Source organism: Triturus cristatus, chromosome 9 (assembly GCF_964204655.1).
Source record: "Triturus cristatus chromosome 9, aTriCri1.1, whole genome shotgun sequence".
In the NCBI taxonomy this organism is placed as follows: domain Eukaryota; kingdom Metazoa; phylum Chordata; class Amphibia; order Caudata; family Salamandridae; genus Triturus; species Triturus cristatus.
This window is the reverse complement of record NC_140592.1, coordinates 723,970,083-723,989,491: the sequence shown is the minus strand read 5'-3', so window position 1 is coordinate 723,989,491 and position 19,409 is coordinate 723,970,083. Positions and strand designations below refer to the sequence as shown.

The following is a 19,409-nucleotide window of genomic DNA, read 5'->3' as shown; positions in this document are numbered from 1 at the left end:
CTTTACCAGTAGGGTGAGATTAAAGGACCAATAAGTTGTGGGTGAAGCGTCGCCCAGATATCAAAAACTAAGGGGTCATGTGGAGGCGTACGAGGGTTGAGTTGACAGGATGAATTCGCAGACCGAATAAGTCACCGAAAAGCTGAAGGGTGCGTAGGCATCCGGGGAACTGTCTTAGTGGGGTCCACCATATACAGGTGGACATCGTCCTCATAAAAGGCAATGCGGTCTTCGTGGGAATCACTTCACTGCCACCCTCCTATCTGTGCGTCACATCTGATGAATCGAGCAAAGGGCTCTTAAGATAGGACGAAGAGGAAAGGGGATAGGGGGCAGCCTTGTCTTGTTCTGCGACCGATGCGGAAAAATGCCTTTAAGGGCACCATTTATTAAAACTTGGACCGTAGGGGTAGAGTATAGCACACATATGAGGCCCCGGAAGTGTTGGCTGAAGCCCGCTCTCCTGAGCAGCTCCTCCAAGTATCGCCAATCCACTGTGTTGAAGGCCTTTTCATAGTCCATCAATAGCAAGGCCAAGTTAGGGTAAAGGAGTTTGCAATTTTTGTCTCCCCAGCCATAGAATCGGGCTATGAAAGTTCTCCACATTTGCTTGCCCGTTTCCAGGGAGATAGGTCGGATTCCGTCCCGCAAGAGCTCGAGTTGCCGGGCCTGTCGCCTTGGTTATCCGTGGCTGTGGCATGTTCCAGACAGAGGGCCTGAGCTTCCAGCCAGTAGAGACGATCATCTCGGGCCATATGTTTCTTTTTGAGGTAGCCTTTAGCGAAACCCCTGATTGTGGCCACACCAGCCGCCTCTTTAGCGAAACCCATGAATGTGTCCTTACCAGCCACCTACAGGGTACTGGGAGACTGGACCGTGCCTTCATTGATTTGGAAATAAAGCTTAAGTTACTCTTCCAAGGCCTGCTTGTAGTCCCTGTCCTGAAGACACTAGGCGTTTATCTGCCATATAGGGCGGAGAAACCCAGTGGGGCCTTCCAAATGGAGAAGAAGGGGTGAATGGTCAGAGATTTCCCGAGCAAGGATTTGAATTCTAGTGACCGTACGAAATTCGGGGGCAGGCATTCATATCAAGTCAATGCGAGAGTGAGTATGGTGTGCCGCGGAGGTGTGGGGGATTTGGAGCAGGCGATGGTTCCGCGTTCTCCACATATCACAAAGGCTGAACCTGGAAGCCCATTCTGAGAGATGTTTAGCACCTGTGCAGTGATTAAGGGAGGGAATCCCAGTAGCATAGCAGTCAGAAGTCAAGACTGCATTAAAGTCCCCCGCAATCCCCCCTCCCATATCACCGTCGCTCCCTGCGGGAGGGCTGACAACAATTCCGAGAGGTCTCGAAGGGAGGGCTCGAGAGTCGCCGGGGGTACATAGATCGAGACAAGATTGAGTACCCACCCAATGTTCCTGTGAGGGCCACAAAGTTCCCCTGAGGATCCTTAGTGTCCTTGGTTAATGTGAATGGGAAGGAGCAGATGCCACAAAAGCCTTGCGCGAACCCAGCATGGAAGACCCTATCGTACAATAGTTGCATCGAGAATGGACAGTGATTCCCCAGGAGATGTGTTTCCTGCAATATTAAGTCGTGGGGAGGAACATCTGCAAGTATTTTAGGACTGCAGTAAGTTTTACACGATCTATGAGCCCGTTGACATTCCACAAAAGGATCTGATGGACTCTAAATCCAGGTAGGGTGAGCTCATGATTGTGACTGGCAAAGAAAGCGGATTTGGATGTTGGGCTCAGGAGAGAGAAGTGAAGGCAGCACTGGGCTAAGCGGTCTGTAGGTGCGCGATATAAGAATGTCATGTCATGTCACAAGCTGAAAACAAGAGACGAAATGCAACAAAAAATAAGCAGTTTCCCCAACATTCCCCCAACCAACTCCCCACACCGTACTTCATTCCCGAAAGCATCTGTCGCCCTAAAATGAGAACCAAAAGTAAACCCAGTGACTCTGGGAGGGGTGGACCCCTCCATGTTGGAGGATCATGAGGGTTCTGGAGTCCGGGACTGTCCATAAGTGTAAGGCATGCATGGAGCCTCGTCTGTAACCAATGGGACCCCCGCCACTCAGATCACTGGGCTCCGTGAGAGATTAGTGTCTTCCAGTTCAGTGATGGGCAGGGCATCAGACCATCCGCAGGGCTAACCAGAACTGGACTCCGGGTCTTGCGTCGGTCGAGGTGGAGAGGCAGACACAGGAGACCCGGGTGTGCTCCTCACAGCTACAGTGGGTGATGAGGAAGCCACCCTCCTGGCGTTGCCTGTCCTGCAGAAGCGAGTACTTCTCCTCTGAGGTTTGGGAGTCCCATCTGCTGAAAAGCATGTGCAATAGTAGGGGGGAGGAAGGAATGGCTGCTTGTCGGTTCAGAGGTCTGTAGCCTCTTCAAGGGTATCAAAGAAGTTAGTTTTGTTGTTAAAAGACTACTTTGAGGTGAGCTGGGAATAGGAGACCGTATGGGAGGTTGAGGGCCCGAAGCTTTTGTTTGACTGCAATGTAAGAACGACGTTATGATTGCACCTCCCTGGTGTAGGAAAGATCACCCCCTTATTTCCTTGATAGGAGAGGGTAGGTAGAGAGGGAGCTTCCTGTAAGATAGCATCCCTATCTTTCGAGTTGTGCATGCGGGCAATGAGCGGCCTGTGCGGGGCCCCAGGTGGTGGGACAGCTCCACAACGAACCATGCTGAGAGGCGATCAGAAGGCCTCCTGGATCTAATCCAGGTGTCTAGGAAGGTCGCAACCTGCTCAGGTTCTGCTCTCTCAGAAATGGCAATGAAGCAAAGATTTTTCTGGCTGGAGTGATTTTTGGCGTCTTCAGCATGCTGATTGAGCTCATTGGTGTGGGTCAGCAACCAAAAAACTTGCGCCTTCAGTGTCACACCATCATCCTCCACCGAAGATATGCGTGATTCGGCCTCAGAAATTCTGGCTGTGGCGTTATGTAGGTCTTGTCTGATGAGAGCCATGTCGACACACACTTCCCAAGTCTTGGTCTACACAGATTCTTGGGAGTAATGTATGGCCTGGAGGATGGTGGCTAGATCTCCCTCCACTAAAGAATATTGAAGTCTTAGGGGGGGGGGGGGGCAGTTTAACTGCCTCTGAGGCACCTCTGGAGGTGCACCTTATTGATATATCTATTCCTCATACCTCATGTGCTCCTCTCAGGCTCTGTGCAACCCATGTAGTTATCACAGCAGCACATTTCCCACCTGTGGTCCACCCCGGGCCTCTTTCCTCCTCACCCATGGTGAAGTGGGGGGGGGGGGCAGGCCTTCAAATAGGATCCACAGGATGAAACAGCGGTTCTAGATGAAGCGCACTCAGGCCTGGGGCCCACAACCAGATGGTACTCCAATGTCCCCAGACAGCTAACCTGTGCAAAGTGAGTGTACCCGGTAGTTCTGGTGCTAAGGAGCCGGGGGGGGGCCGGGACAGGAAGGCCTCACTGAAATGGCCCGCTGCCTTGGGTAGGCTCCGCCGCAGAGACAGTCTAGGCCCAGGCACCTCTGGCGGTGCAATCCACGAGGAGCTGCAAACTTCCCAGAGGGCCTCCACCTCTCCCGTGGATAGGAAGTCCTCCCTCAAATGTCCCTGCTCCCCCATGTAGATGTCACCACAGAGATGGCTATGGCCTTGGTGCCGCCAGTGGGCACAATCAGTAGGGAGCGGTGAACCGCCCAACAGCACAGCCGCCCACTCACCAAATGCGGCCTCCTCACCTGTCGGGTATCGTCTCTCTAGGGTGCCATCCATGGTCGGGCTGCCATCAGTTTCAGGCAGTCGCGGCCAGAGCAGCGGTGCTGGATTTCTCGCTCCGGGGGGCATCCTGTTGAAAGCATAAGCCCCTAATACCCCCCCCCCCCCAACCTGGCCCCCTTTCCAGCGAGACAGGGGCAGATCAGCAGGGGGCTGCACAGACACTCCACGACAGGCGCGAGTAACCACCAGGACCCCGGCAGCTTCGGACCACAGGTAGGGCTCTCTCTGGGGCAGCCTTCTTGTGTGCTGGCCGGGATCTGATGTTACAGCCCTGGGAGGCAATCACGGCGGCTGCTTTCAGTAGGACTTCAGCGAGTGGGTCACTGGAACACACAAGTGATTAGGAGTATCCACGGCTCCTGTGGTCATGAGGATGCAAGCGGAAGAAGGAGAGGTCCAGAGCACTCTTACGCTTGCTTTTACCTTTTTTGAATATTTTATCAGTTGTTTTATCACCTCCTAAGTTGTTTACCAGGGCATTCCTCCGCAGGGGAGCCTGTGCAAGGTTTGTGGGGTGTCTGGACCCCAGGTTTGTCCCTTTTGCATTGTCCACCTGTCTTTAGGTTCGCTCGTGAGTCACGCTGCTAGGTTGACCACGCCCCCTCTATGGAGGGCTATTTAACTCAGACAACAGCACGTCCGCCCAGCTCTACCGAGCACTAACGCTACAACCAGCCGTTAACCTTTTATCTCAGCCCTGCTTTTTAATTTCCTTGTAGGAGCCGAATGCGTTATGCATCCGACCCCAGTTTGAAGGTGCCTGGCTCCTTCTCAACAACGGGCGCCATCTTGGAAAGGCTTGCTGTTACCTTTTTTGATTATTTTATCAGTATTTTTCTTACCTTCTGGACCCCAGGTTTGCCCCTTTTGCGTTGGCCACCTGTTTTTAGGTTCTCTCGCGCGTCACGCTGCTGGGTTGACCACGCCCCCTCTATGGAGGGCTATTTAACTGAGACAACAGTGCGTCCGCGCCGCTGATGCTCCAAAGGCAAGCCCTTCTGCACCCATCTGTACCTGGCCCCGCTCTTAGCGCCTGCCACGCTGCCAGTTTTGTCCCCCAGCCTGAGTCAAGGAGAACCTACTGGAGAGCTCAGCTACTAAACTGTAATAGCATAAGTAAGTCTTGCCGGAGACCCCCTCTACGCTTAGATTTGTCTTCTTCCCCTACTCACTGCCCTGACTGCAAATTTCATTTCTGTTTTCTGAAATCGAAATTGCGAACAACTAGTTCAGCCCTTGATTTGGGAGTACAACCCGCGACCAAGTCAGTTTGCTGTACCCTAATCAACACTCAATCTTTATGTAAGCACGTGTTTGCCATCTTTCTGGATGCCCATGCTGTTGGCCTAGCGTTTATAACCAAGACCTGGACTGATGCTTTATCAGGCCCAGACTTAGCCATTGCCGTTCCAACAGGATATACCATCTTTAGACAAGGTGAATATTATAGTATACAATATCAAAACATTTCTCAAGCGGCAGCAGCTCTTCCGGCTCAGCTGAGAGCTAATACTGTAATATTCACTGCACTCTTGAATCTGAATCTTGTCCCATAATGCTTTGCTGGGCCTATGGTTGGCATTGCATTTTTACCCATAACTTTGCTTGGGGTGGTCCTAGGTGGATGGGACCACCACCACATCGTTCAGCGTGATATGCTCTTTGTGTTCAATGCATCTGCTTGGTCCTCCCCCTAGGTTAGGGTGACCCCAAAATCATCACCTCTCTCATTGCCTGACATTTTTCAAAGCTCACTTTTATGAATTGGTTTTATGTTTTTTAGCATGTAAAGGTAAAGTTGTTTTATCAAAGGGTTGTGAGTGCAGCAGCTAACTCCCCTACAACGTGGCGGAGTGGAGTTTTTGTAGATTTCCGTGTTTTCAGTGTAATGCGTAGTTAGCAAATCTCCGCAACCTCCTCTAGAAGAGTTCATTGCCCAGGGTTATTTTGTGACTGCTACTTGTGCAGTACCCGTTATGTATGTGATTATTTGGAGGATAGTAGAAATTGTGACTGAGGCCATCCAAAAATTAACAAAATGTGTACATTTTCGAAATCGAGTGAGTGATACAGAACTAGACATATATTTAATAGGAAGGCTTACAAAAGAGAACTCTTTTTGGTTGACGGTTTCAAGATTTGATGCAGTCAGGATAACAGGATTCGTAGAAAAGATCTTAGACTCATTGCAGAGCGAAAGCCCAGTCATTGGGTGGAAACTTTAAAAGTGATAGACCAAGCGTGAATCCTTACATCCCCAACTATATTCATTTGAACACACTCCCTTTATCTTCTCAAGACTGGCCAATCATTTGCAGGACCTTGTGACAGCATCATTTTAGCTATCAAAAAGTAGTGTTCATATATCAGTAAAATCAGACGCAGTGTGTGCACCTTAGCAAGGGGCAAAGAAAACGTGCTTCTTATTTAGAAAAGTATCTCAAAATTTGACAGTACTTGTGTGAACGGTTATGTGACGTTACCCTGCAAGCATTTACCCCGCAGTTTTTACTCCGGAAAATCTTTTACAACGCTGGGCTATACAACGCAATTTGTTACGATGCATTCCCCATTCCAACGCAATTACTATTCTAACTCCAGGGGGGGGGCGTTACTTTGAGGAATGCATTGTGATAGTTTTGCGGTGTTAAAGCCCTGCGTTGTAAAAGTTATTGCGGAGTAAAAAATGTGCGGTAAAGCCATCCGGAGTAAAAAATGCGGGGTAAACAATGTTTCCCTGTCTGAACACATCCTAACCATCGGATGATACACTCATGGCTATAGTGGCTTAATATCATTTGATTTTGTTGTTTACTTATTATAGGTTTAATAGGGCTCTGAGTTCCGGAACATCCATTGAAAGCCGTAGGAAGGGCACCTGGTGAAGAAGCAGAGTGATTTAGAAGTGCAGTGTGAATCAAGGCTTCAGCCCATTAGTCATTGGTGCTACTTAAATTAATTGATCTTACTGGTTGAAATCTGGTCTGACAGGAGTCTCCCACATACATGCAAGTGCTCTAGGATCCTGTACTTTGCTTTTCCTGTGACAAGAGCATCATAATGGATTTGGCTCTGCCACGGGTTATGTTCTTGCAGGATATTTGATGTCCAGTTTGCTCTTAAAGTGCATTATACATGAGGGCATATTGGTGGTAGTACTGCACTTCAAGTGATGCACTCACTGGGTTGCTAGAAATAGTCTTGCTGTGCTTTTGTCTAGATGGACAGGATTTTAGCATAAAGTATATGCCTTCAGATGTTCAAGTTGTGGCTGACATCAGAGACCATATATCGCAATTGAATGCTGGAGTGTCTTGGGTGAGGCTATGGTTGCTCAGTTGCCAACTGGAATGCTTCATTATCATTCCTCAGGAGCTCAGGGAGAAACCATCAACAGTAACCCTAAAAAACATATGGTGCATGTAAATAGGCTCACCTTTTGTTCCCACAAAGATATCCCACCACACCCAATACCCAGAGTAAATTATCTTGTTACATTGAGAAAACATAAACATGTTTTTTTCAATTCGTTTACAAAATCAGAGTTTTTATACCTTTGTTTGGTCTCTCAGCTTTGTTGTCCTATTTACCATCGTCCCAGATTGGACTTAGCATCTCATTACTAACTGAACTGGCATGCCAGATTATCCGTTTCTTATTTGCTGTAAAGAAAGGGGACCTCAATCAATTCCTACATCCTGATTGATTATCTCTGGCTGTCTATAAAAACATGCATTAGCTTTACAATCACATACATTATTTGTAAAGCAGTTAAGCATCAGAAATTAACTTACCTAACATCCAGGCACTGCAGTATAAGTAGGCTGCTTCAGACTTGCAGAAAGTGCATCCAAAGACTAGTGATTCCTCTTTACAATAAAAGCATAACCTTGTCTTAAACATTCTCTTTTATCCAGCACCGAAAACACAACTTCCTTTCTTTTCGAGTCAGACTACCCTGGACTATCAGATTCTCAAATGCTTAAAGCTATTTTGTTGTGCAATGGTACTTGTTCCTACCACAGTAATTTCTGCAGCAAGAGTTTGTCAAAAAAGCGATATTATCATTGTCCTAGTTCTTCTCATCTTCATACACCTTTTCCTTCTCTTTCCTTATTTTAGTTCCTTTTCCTTCTCTCGAGAAACCTTAACAATGAGACTGCTTTGCCTGTGCTGTACTAGTCCTCTTTGGGGAGCATAAAAATAAGGACAGAACGATGTTCGGTTTCGTCACAGTATGTTGATTAAATGGTATTCTGCATGAGAATGTGTAACCCATCAAACTAATGCACATTTAGGATTGCCATTAGAAGGAGTTTTGAGTTTGCAGACCATATTTAATTATCTTCCAGATATTGATGGACAGATTGTACAGAAAGAACCTTTCAAATGAGTGCATGCATAACTTTCGGAGAGAAAAGCCAGTGGTAAGAGTGTTCCAGGATCGGATCCAAAAATGGATTTGGATGTTGGGAAGCGTAGTAGTTGTAAGCCTGGGCAAAGCACTATGCTACGCTCGCGTAGTTTGCGAAGTTTGAGCTACTTGGCACTACGCAATTGCACGTAGCACAGTGCAAACACGCGTAGCGTTGCGTAGTGCAGCGGTCATTTTTTGCTTGCTCGCGGTCCTCAACGTCAAGTTGGCGACCGCGAGCAAGCAAAATGACATCCCGGCAAGACTTTTTCCTCATTCGCGATCAGCAACATCAAGTTGGCGATCGCGACCGTGGAAAATAAACATCCCGGCGAGATTCTCAACGCGGGGAGGTCATGTTTCTCATTGCGAGTGGTCACGTATGCTCGCGACGGCTCGCGATGAGAAACTACCAGTCCACGTTGAGAAATCTGTAGCTCGAGTAAAAATCTACTACGGCTCGCACTGTCCAAATTGCCGTTTTCAATGATTGCACAGTGCGGACAAGCATCCGGCACTGTGCAATCATTGAAAACGGCATCTTGCACAGTGCGAACAGGGTACTACGCAGTTCGCACTACGCGAGCGATGCGTAGCACTTCGCGAAGTACACTTTGTGTAGCTACGCGTAGCGCTACTTCGCGAACTACGCCCAGGGTTAAGTAGTTGTTCCGAAGGAGTAAGCTGATTAAATCTAATCAAAATGCTGAGAGGCTGAGTGCAGTTGACATCTTGAAAGTGGAGGTTATAGGAAATGACTACCTTAAAGATTCTCACGGGTTTTAAATGTTTTTTTTAAAAAAAATTATTTTTTACCCATGCAGTGGCGGAGATTCAGCTTGACGGAATTGCATCATCCCATGTGGAAAGTCCTGAGACAAGTGAAAATCCTAGCGAGGCCATTCCCCATGAACAATTGGACACTCCTAATCGGGACATTTCTTGGAACTCACTTGATGACAGCGAGGCCTTCCCTCTGCCCATGGCCAGAAGGCTCTGGGACCATTGCGAGGAGCGGGCCTCACGACCTGGGAACAGTCGAATTCCTGGACGGGACCACCGGCGCTACTACCATAACCACTGGCGACTGGAGTATCTGATGGACTTTGATTCCCGCTGCCACAGCATGATCTGCATGGTGTGCGGCAGCTCGCTGGCTACACTCAAGCTAAGCACCATCAAGCGCCACATTTACCAGAAGCACTCTTATTCCATCAACTGGAGCATGAAGGAGAAGGAAGCCATTATCTCCAGCTGGGATGCTCACCTCTCCCTAGAGGCAAAGTCACCAGCTGCAGCTCACGAGGGGATGCTTGATGGCCAGCTGGGAAACCCAGGTATACTATTCCATGCACCTTTTGCGATTTTGTTCCAATTTCAAAGTCTCACGCATAGATTTGTAGATTTTTGGGGAATTCAAGGGTTCAGTTGTTAAGCCAAAACCAGAATGTGATTTTGCGTGGTGTAAAATTTGGCTGGGATCCTCTGAGGGAAGGGGGCTCAGAGGACTAGTTCCATAGAAGATGAGCCACAGAAGTAAACCATTGGATGGTGACTATTGTTAAAATAAATGTACGTTATAAGGTCAAAGGAATTAGGATGAAGGGAAATAATCACTTGCTTGTTGACGTGTGGCAATCAATAAAGCTGCTGGAGAGGTTAGGAATGTCTGAAGCAGGAAATGTTGGAATATGTAAATTTTTTAAATATTTGTTTATTTTAAACATAGCATTACAAACATCAACGTCCTAAGCCATCGCACATTCAACATATACCAAAATGCCTATTGCATCAAGCGAGTAGGTGAAGTAATTTGTCAAACAAATACATACACTTCTCCTATTAGTGTTCCTGTCTTCCACCCTACATGTACGTCTCTTAACAAGTTTATCCCCACCGTTTGTTTGTCCCTTCGTCTCTGACCCCTCAACAGACTATATATGTCTGTCTAAACTCTCATGTGTGCCCCTAGCCCTAGCCCCAGCCGTCTCCGTTTTTTTCAAACATCCTCTGCCACCCTTGTCAACCTTCCTTTCCATCAATTTTAGGTGATCCATGCCTGTTTCTCAGTCATGGTGTATGTGTGTTTGGGGGGAGTGGGTGGGAGGGGGGTTTGAAGTCCCATACGCAGCTTGTAGGCAAGGTCTCTTTTTGCCATCATGCAGCCCAGGTTCACTAGAATCTTCAGATAACGTATCATATCCGTTGCCCCCAATATTCCCAGTATTGCCATACTAGTCTATAACTCCAGAGGCACTCCAGTGGCTTCCTCCAGTGAACCCCATACCTCCTCCCAGAAGACCTGCAGATGGGGACAACTCCACAGTGTATGCCCTCCACCCTGTATCCCCTGAGACAGTCTGCACTCTCAATTTTATACAATAAGGGCCGCATATAGTATATTTGATGGAGGATTTTAAATTGAATCAGGCAGTCACTGGCCTTTAATGTTACTTCTGCTTGGAAACCCAGTGCCATCTGCCAGTCTTCAACTATCTCCCCCAGGTCCTGCCCCCATCTATCCTGCTGCCTTAGAAAGGAGGCTTGTGTATTCCTCATTATAGTGCCACATGTCAATGAGATTAGTTTACCATACACCCCTCTATTCAATAGTCTCTAATGGGAAGTCTTCCTGGGTCTCCTCCTACTCCTGCAACACACATTTTCCAAGGGCATGTCTCAACTGGCCGTATCTTAGCCATTGCGACTGTGGCGTCTGATATTCCTTTCTCAGATGATTGGCATCCCAAACATTTGCCAATCTTGAGAGGCCTAAGTTATCCCGACCTCGGAAGCCCATCAGTACCACCGCAGGTCTCAACCTGGAACCTTCCCACAGTGAAGTTTTCAGTGTCAATGTCGTACCCCATCCGATCTTCCTATTCCGCCTCAAAAGTTTGAATTTAGTGGTGTTGTAGCAGTGAGGGGAAAGCTGAAGGCTAATGTCCATATTGCAAAGGTCCTTGTTATGAGGATATAATGGTACCTCCAGGGGGTGTTCAGAATTTAACAAAAATTATAAATGGGACTGAGGGTCCCCCCTCAGAAATGAGGAAATCATGCAAGAATTGGTAAGTCCTCACATCTTCCTAGAGTTTCACCTGAGTCTACGGAATTATGGTGGGTTGTGCAATTCAGGGCTGGTATCTATTGTCACTTGTCCATCGGAATTACCAGTGACCTCATGAGTTCCTTTGCTTGGTCTCAGTTATGAAGGTGATGGAGAACTAGAGACCAGCTTGGTCTCGAGTGCGGAGGGAAAGTGAGTGACCAAGATTGATGGTGCGCCATTTTGTTTTTAGAAACTTGAGTCTTACCAAGAATCCCAGTTGAACTTTTCTCCTGCGTGTGCATATTTTAGTTGGAAAGAAGTAATTTTTTTTATATTACTGTCTTGCAATTGATGCAACATTCAACTTACTGAAAGTACATGGTCTTAAATGCGGTATAGGAATTTACAGCCTGTGCTTTACAACTGCTGGTACCTACAGGAATGTCTATTGCTGCAGAAAGTGTGTGTAACATCAGCCTTTTTATTGTCAGTTTTTTTCTTCTGCTTCCTAGTTGTTTTCTTGTCTGTGTCATGGTCACCTTGTTGCCATCTCTTACTCTTTTCAATCCATCCCTTGCCTCTATCGCTTTCACATTTTACTGTAAACATATGAAGTAAAATTCCTCTTCATCCTCTTTCCAGAGGATCAGCTGCAGGATCCGCTGCTGCTGGATGGCCGGAAGCGTCGCCGGAGATTACCCTCTGTTGCCAAGCGCTACCGCCAGTCCTCAGGCAGAGGAGGTAAAAGATCTCAGGACACAGGTGACCTGGAACAGTACCTGAACGAGTCCCTGCAGGACTGGTTCAGACTCGAGTTCATGATGGACTACAACAGTGAGAAGAAAAAACTTTTCTGCATGATGTGCGGGAGCATGCTGCCCAGCCTCAACCTCCAAGATATAAAAATGCACATTCTCGACTCCCACCCCAAGTCTCTTGACTTCAGTGAGGATGAGAAAAGCATCATCCTGGGGGCCTGGAACACCAAGAGCATGTTGGAACGGGGTGTCAAGGAAGAAGTTGAGCCGAAAGAAGGGGGCAAGCAGGAAGATGACAAGGAAGTTCAGGAGATCCTCCGCACCGCAACTGTGTACAAAGGTTAGTAGCTCCATACTGCTTTAATTAACCGTTTTAGATTTAGAATGTTGGCAAGTGGATGTAACCTTCGATTCACACATAATTGTCACAGATCAGTTTCTTGATGCCTTAGAAGATAAGCCTGCGTCTGTGCCTCTAAAGTAGCTTGGAAACAATACAATAAAATACATTTGAAACAATGGTGCACAAAAATGAAAACATCCTGTTTTGTAGCTTGGTCTCTTTGGTGTGTCTGATTTTCACATTTTCCTGGAGCTTATTGCTGTTAGTGTGTGGTATATGTTTGTGTAAAAATATATTTTTTGAATTAAAATAATTCTATTTACTGATCACTCTAAGATATTTCTTTCAGAAATGTGTCGAATTCCTGCTCTGGGTGTGTTCTGTTAATGCATGCAATGTATGCACCGTCTATGTAGAGGTTTTTCATGTTAAATATTACTTTTAATAACAGCAGGAAAGGCTGGATTTCATTAAAGATTTAGATACCATGGAGGTACTGAGAGGTTACTGTCCTCACTTGTTCTACTAGTATAAAAGTAACCAAGTTCATTATATGACTTGGCCATCTAATTCAAAAGCAATGCTTTGGGTACATCACAAATCAAGCCGTGGCATGGGCAGTCCTGAAGGCATTACAAAACTAGATGCTTGCATCAGCTTTGTTACCAGGCAGTGTCACTGGTACATGTGAAGTGTTATGCTTCCTTTATTGGTGGAAGTTTAGATTTGGATCAGGGAAATGTTTAGGCTCTAAAAGGGTCTTAGATATTTTTTTTTCCAGACTTGTTTTTTTTATTTGCATTTAAAGTAATCACATGTGAGCAGATGTACGCATTAAAATCAAATGTTCTTCCCCCATCGGTACAATATATCACTGCTGCCAGAAGGCAAAGGCCGTTATACATTGGTCATTATTATCATTTGCATTTTCCAATAGAAGCAATGTCAGAGGCAGTTCATGAATTACGGGGTAAGAATAATATGTTAGGGCTCATTAACAAAGTTGGGCCTGTTATAGCTGCGTTCCCATTGCTCTGGTTAGCATATGGTGTCCGCTTAGTTACTATGTCCCAGCTCTAGATTCCAGCGTGACGGATGTTTGCCCAATGACTATATGTGACCGTTCTGCTCATAGGGATCACAATGGACAACTTGAAGCAATACATCCAACTTCAGGAGCAAATTGATAAAGAGAAGGAAAGAGGAAAGGAGACCTAGAATAGAGATAGAGGAGAGAAAGAAGAGTGGGAGAGGTATGACGGGGGATGATCGGTCGTTGCTTGGTAGTGGAAGTCCACATTAGCAGGGTGGGAACGCTATGTTGAGCCAAGTCACCGGCGATCTCTGCTGGTATTTAGGGACATGCCGGTGTTATCCTTGCTAGGGGGGTGGTAGGACGTCTAGGGCCTGTGGTGAAGGTGTCGCGGGGGGGGGGGGTAGATGAGTGCACTTGTAGGTCTCCAGAGGCTATCTGCATCCGGGGGATACACAGCATCCTCAAAGAGCTGCAGTGCCTTTAGCTTCGGGGGTTGGAGTAGAGCGTGTTCCAGCCTGCAGAAATAGTCCACCAGCGGCTGCCATATTTTGGTGAAGTTAGTGTCACAGAGCTGCAGGCGTACCGTGAGTAACTCCATAGCCATTGTGTGCCACAGGCGGGTGTACCAGACGTTAATCAGGGGTTTTTCAGCTTTTTTCCAGTAGAGGGCAAGGATTTGCTTGGCAGCGCCAAGCATATGGAGGCTTAAATGTTAATCTCGGCTAATCATGGCGGGCAGGTTCACCGGCAGGAGGCCCAGGACAACCGTAACCAGGTTTGCAGGCAGAGGATAGCCTATCACCAGCCTGATATGGCTGAGAACCTCCTTCCAATAGATGGTCAAGAGTGGGCACGTCCACCGAATATGCACAAAATCTCCCGGGGCACCAGTGCAACGCCAGCATAGAGGTGTTGAAGTGGGTAACATTTTGTGCAGCCTGTGAGGGGTGTAATACTATTGCGTCATAACCTTATAAGCAGTTTCCCGCTGGGATATGCTACGGAAGACCTTCGGGATGTCCCATTGAGTGGGTGTAAGGTCGGTGTCTGATATCGAAGGCCACCGCGTCTGGTAAGCATGCGAAGCAGCCCGTGGGGGGTGTTGGATGACTTGGTAAGTACAAGAGATTAAACCCCTCAAAAGAAGTTAAGGGCCGAGTGGCCGCTTGTGTCAGAGATGACGCCTGAACCCAATGTCTAAGCTGAATGTACTGAAACCGAGCCCCCTCCGGCAACAGGAAGTCACGCTTACATTGTTCAAAGGTTTTGAAAGTGTCCCCCATAAAGAGGTCCCGGATTGTCCGACAGCCCCCTTCAGTCCATTCTGAGAAGTAAGGTGGGTGGCAGGCAGGTAGAAAGTGTAGGTTACGAGCAATGGGGGTGTGGGGGGACGGAAAGGAAGTGAGGCCTCTAAGCAATGCTAGCTTATCCCAAATATCAAGTACGTCTTTGTGGGGACCGCTATATAAGCACTACGAGAGCGGGCGTCCCGTGTGAGCCAGGCGAGATCCCAAATATGTCTGCAGGTCACTGCCCTGTCCATATGAAACCAGACTTTCTCGCTCTCCCATGCCATCCACTCTGAGATGAAGCGAAGATGCGACGCCCAATAATATTCTAACAAATTGGAGTAGGCCATCCCCCCCCCCCCTGTCGCACAGGAGTATCTTGCTAGAGAAGCGTGGCCTCTTCCCCCCCCCCCCCCCCCCCCCCCCAGATAAACGTGGTAAGCTCGCGCTGAAGGCTCTTGATCTGATGTTCCGGAGTGGGTAGGGTCAGGAAAAGATATAAAATCTTCAGGAGGATCGACATTTTAACGGCATTCACACGCCCTAACCTGGATAGCGGGAGAGATTTCCACGTTCGCAGGTCTGCTAAGACTTCTTTCTTACACTCCTGCCAATATGCTTGCGTCCAAGTGGCAAGGGTGGAGGTCAAGTTGAGCCCCAAATATCGTATGGAATGGGGCGCCCACTGATAAGGAGCAAGAGATTGGAGTGCGGGGATCTCGTCTCCAGGGATCGTGAGGCCCCTGTGAATAGAGATGGATGTCGTGAGCTGGCCGTTGATCCGTGCCAGAGGGGAAAGATATGGGGCCATAATTCTGGCAGTCATCCATGGACCCAATCCTATTTTCTGTAGGACAGCTCGGAGAAATACCCAATCCACTCGGTCAAATGTTTTCTCAGCATCGAACGAGAGCAAGCAAGAGGGTATTTTCCAGTGGTGCACTTTTCCAACTAAGTGGGCGATACGCCGTACATTGTCAGCACCTTGTTGGCCGATAAAGCCCACCTGGTCCGGGGATGATCCCCGGGAGGTGCTGTTCGAGGCGCTTAGCTAGTATTTTGGTGTAGAGTTTAAGATCTGTATTGAGGAGCGCAATGGGACGGAAGGAGGAACAGAGCGTAGGGTCCTTCCCTGGTTTTGGAATTAAGGCGATTTCAGCCATGGCCATCGATGTGGAAGTCCCCACCGTGTCTGAAAAGGAATTGTAGAGGCGGATCAAATGAGTTTTAAGTTGCGGAAGGAAGGCGCAGTAGAACGAAACCGGCGAGCCGTCCAGTCCTGGGGATTTTCCTAGAGGGAGGTCCTTCAGAGCACCGGTGAGCTCTTCTGGCGTGATGGGCTGCTTCAGTATTTGAGAGTGATAGCGGCTAAACAGGGACCACTCGCAGGTCTCCAGTGCAGCCAACACCTGATCTGGGTCGGGCGATTCCGTGGCATAGAGGGACGAATAGTATACCTGAAATGCTTGCAATTTAGCAGCTTTGGTAGTTGCCCAAGTGCCATCCCCTAATTTATTCTTAGCGATGTGCGCCTTGGCGGCCTGCGTCCGAAGATGGCGTGCCAAGACCGAACGCACTTTGTGTCCCCCCCCCCTCGTAATACCGTTGTTTCAGGCGTGTTCCGCTTTGTTGGTTCTGTATGCCCGCAACTGGCCTCGAAGCATAGCGAGTTGCCTCTTATGCCGCGCCAAGGGTTGTTCCTGGTCTAGCCGCTCAAGGGCCTTTATATCCTGAGAGAGTTTGTCCTCGAACAGTCGGGCTTCTCGAGCTCGGGCTATGGCGATGGACGTTATGCATCCACAAAATGTGGCTTTAAACGCGTTCCAGATCACGGTGAGTGGAGTCTCTGGGAGGTCGTTGGCCTCAAAATAAGACGTGATAGCAGTCCGAAGTTCCGCCGCGTCCACTGGATCCCTAAAAACATGAGGGGGGAAGCACCATCGGTGTTGACGATTAGGGCGGGAGGAGCGATCCTGGAAGAGTAATTCCATGTGGGCATGGTCAGAGATCGAGATGTCAGACATCGATGCTGAGAGGGTGTCCATGTCAAGAAAATGTGAGACAAAGATATGGTCGATGTGCGAGTAGGATCGATGGACATGGGATTAATAGGAATAATCGCGGGCGTCCGGAGAATGGTAGCTTCAGATGTCTATAAGACCAAGGGCAGTTAGTTGCTTCTTTAAGGCAGATGACATAGCCCCGGTCCCATGAAATAAGCCTGCACTACAGTCAAGCTCCACCTCCCATACCAGATTGAAGTCACCCCCCCAGGATGAGATTAGGATCATCTGGTGTTTGTGTGTTTCCGCAACAACCCCCGCAGAAACAAGTCCTGAGCCTGATTCGGTGTGTATGTGTTGCATAAGGTAAGGACAATCTTGACCACTAGGAATCTGCCATCTTTGCTACGGATCAACTGTTTGTTGTCTTGGCGGATGCCTGCCCGGCAAAGAATTGCCACCCCTGCTGATTTAGTGGATGCAGATGCCCAGAGATAAAGAGGATGGGCGGTGCGAAGAACATCTTCCCTCAAAAGATGAGTTTCCTGTAGGAATAGAATGTCCGGATTGTGTAGGAGGAGGTATCACCTTATCTGACGGCGCTTGTTGGGGGAGTTAAGGCCCTTCACCTTAAGGGAGAGGAGTTTCAGGTAGGGGACGGAAGTCCTACTTCCTGCACTTTGAGCGCTAGCGCCATCGCAAGCATAGGAGTAGGACGCGGAATAGCCCCTCCTCCCCCCCCCCCCCCAACGCAGATCCGAACAGAGCAAGGAAAGTGGATGTCGGCGCCGGACCGGGCATAGCACTGAGTGAGGAAAAAGCGACTTACACAGAAAGGAGAACCTTCCCCCCCCCCCAATCAGGAGCACCCTCCCGCCATAGTAAGAGGGAATGAGACAGAAGAAGGCGATAAAGAGGGGAAAGAAAAGAGACAAGATATCCAAAAAATAACAATGGACAACAAGGCTTATTCCAGTCCGGGAGCAAGCCAGGCCCAGTGGCACAAGCCATCCCAGAGATGTCACTTTCCGAGGAATAGGAATGGAAGCGGGTCTCTGAGGATCAACATCGCCGTCCGGGATCTTAATACGGCTCTGCCGCTGGTGTGCAGTCCAAGCAGTATGCGGTCTTACCAACAAGATGAGTAGGGGGCTGGTCCCCCTCTCGCAAAGGACGGCACAGGTGGTGGGGAGCAAGGTATCATGGTGGTGTGCCTAGTGGTGACTAGGAGCTCGAGGACGACTGTCCACCTTCTAAGGAAAGGATGGGCTGTATGATTTCTTGTTTTGCCTGGGATGAAGCACAGTCTCCCCGATAGGACGGGCGTCTGGAGCGGTTTATCTTAGCCCATTGAGGTTTTACAGGCTCACGGTTCAGGGAGGCAATCTTGCGGGGCTAGATGGCGGCGTGGCTGAGATCCGGAGCAGCTATGCAGCTTCGCGGAAGGACCGCAGTATCTGACGTTTGGATTCCCACTGGAAGATGAGCGCAAACGGGTGGCCTCACTGGTAGCGTATGCCCAGTTCCCTTAGTTTGTCAGTGATGGGCCTGAAATCTTTACGACAACAAAGCGTGGTAGGGGCAAGGTCCTGAAAGAGCTGGATAGGAGTGTCCTTGAACGTGAGATCCACTATGTCTTGCGCAGACTTGAGGATTTCCTCCTCTGTAAAGAAATGGACCCGGGTCAGGGATGACGCCCGGGCGGGCCAGGCGGACCAGGCACTCGATGGGCTCGGTCCAGGGCCGGCGAAGATGCATCATCATCCCCCCAGATCTCATGGAGCAAGTCCGCCACAAAGGTTATGATGTCCGAGCCTTCAGCTCCAACCGGGACCCGTGTAGGAGCAGGTTATTTCGGCGTCCCCTGTTTTCCAAGTCCTCCTATTTGAGCTGTAGTTTGATGTGTTGTTCCTCCAGGGTGACCAGACGCTGCCTTAATTGTTCTTGGTCCTCCTGTCTTTTCGAGGTCGTCCACTCTCCCTCCCAGTTCCACAACATCTCTTCTGAGCTCTTTGACACAGGTCTGTACCTCCTTTCTAAGGGAGCCAATTTCAGATTTGAGTTCTTGCATGAAACCGGCCATGAAGGACTGGGTGACTGAGTCAGAGGATCCCCTGCCACCAACGTCATTTCCGCTGTAGGAGCCAAACCCGATCTGTTCCACAGGGCTGTAACCGGGTTGTCTTTTGGGGGTGCAGCAGAGTCCTTCCCGGCGTGTGAGCGAGTCATGACTCCTCAAAGACCCATGAGACGGGTCGTGAGACTAGCATGGAAGCGCTGCACAAGGCCGGTCTGAGAGAGAGAGAGGTGGTCCAGCCAACAGGTTCAGGCCACCGGTGAGAGGGAGTGGCGGTCTCCAGAGGAAGCCGCCCCGGGGCCTCCTGACCCCTCAGCCACCCGAAAGAGTCCAGAGCAGGTAGATCAGGGGATGAGTTCAAGGATCACACAAGGTCCCAGAGGACCAGCCTCAGCGCACTTCTCCAAACCAGTGTGTGTTCACTCTGTAAATGACGTCACGCCCCCAAGCACGGGGCCCCCGACTCAGCACCCTCAGGAGGCAAATCAAAGGTGGGGGCCACCCACAGGCCAGCAGCGCACTGTCTGGGAAATCATCAACAGACCCCCCCCGATGACAAGGGGGGGTCCCTTTCCAAAGTATGTTGCTTCACCCAGGGTCGGGGCCGCAGGCGACCGGTGAGGCTTACAAGCGTCCTAAGGGTCTGGCGCAG

General features: G+C 49.0%; 1 protein-coding gene across 1 annotated transcript in view; it reads left to right on the top strand.

Moving 5' to 3' along the window:
* Nucleotides 1-19,409, top strand: part of ZFTA (zinc finger translocation associated) — a 153,372-nt gene that overhangs the window by 30,862 nt on the left and 103,101 nt on the right. The window contains exons 2-3 of the mRNA XM_085625913.1: nt 9,024-9,536; nt 11,894-12,349. Coding sequence (XP_085482039.1) covers nt 9,024-9,536; nt 11,894-12,349 — 969 coding nt within the window. The remainder of the gene's footprint in view (nt 1-9,023; nt 9,537-11,893; nt 12,350-19,409) is intronic.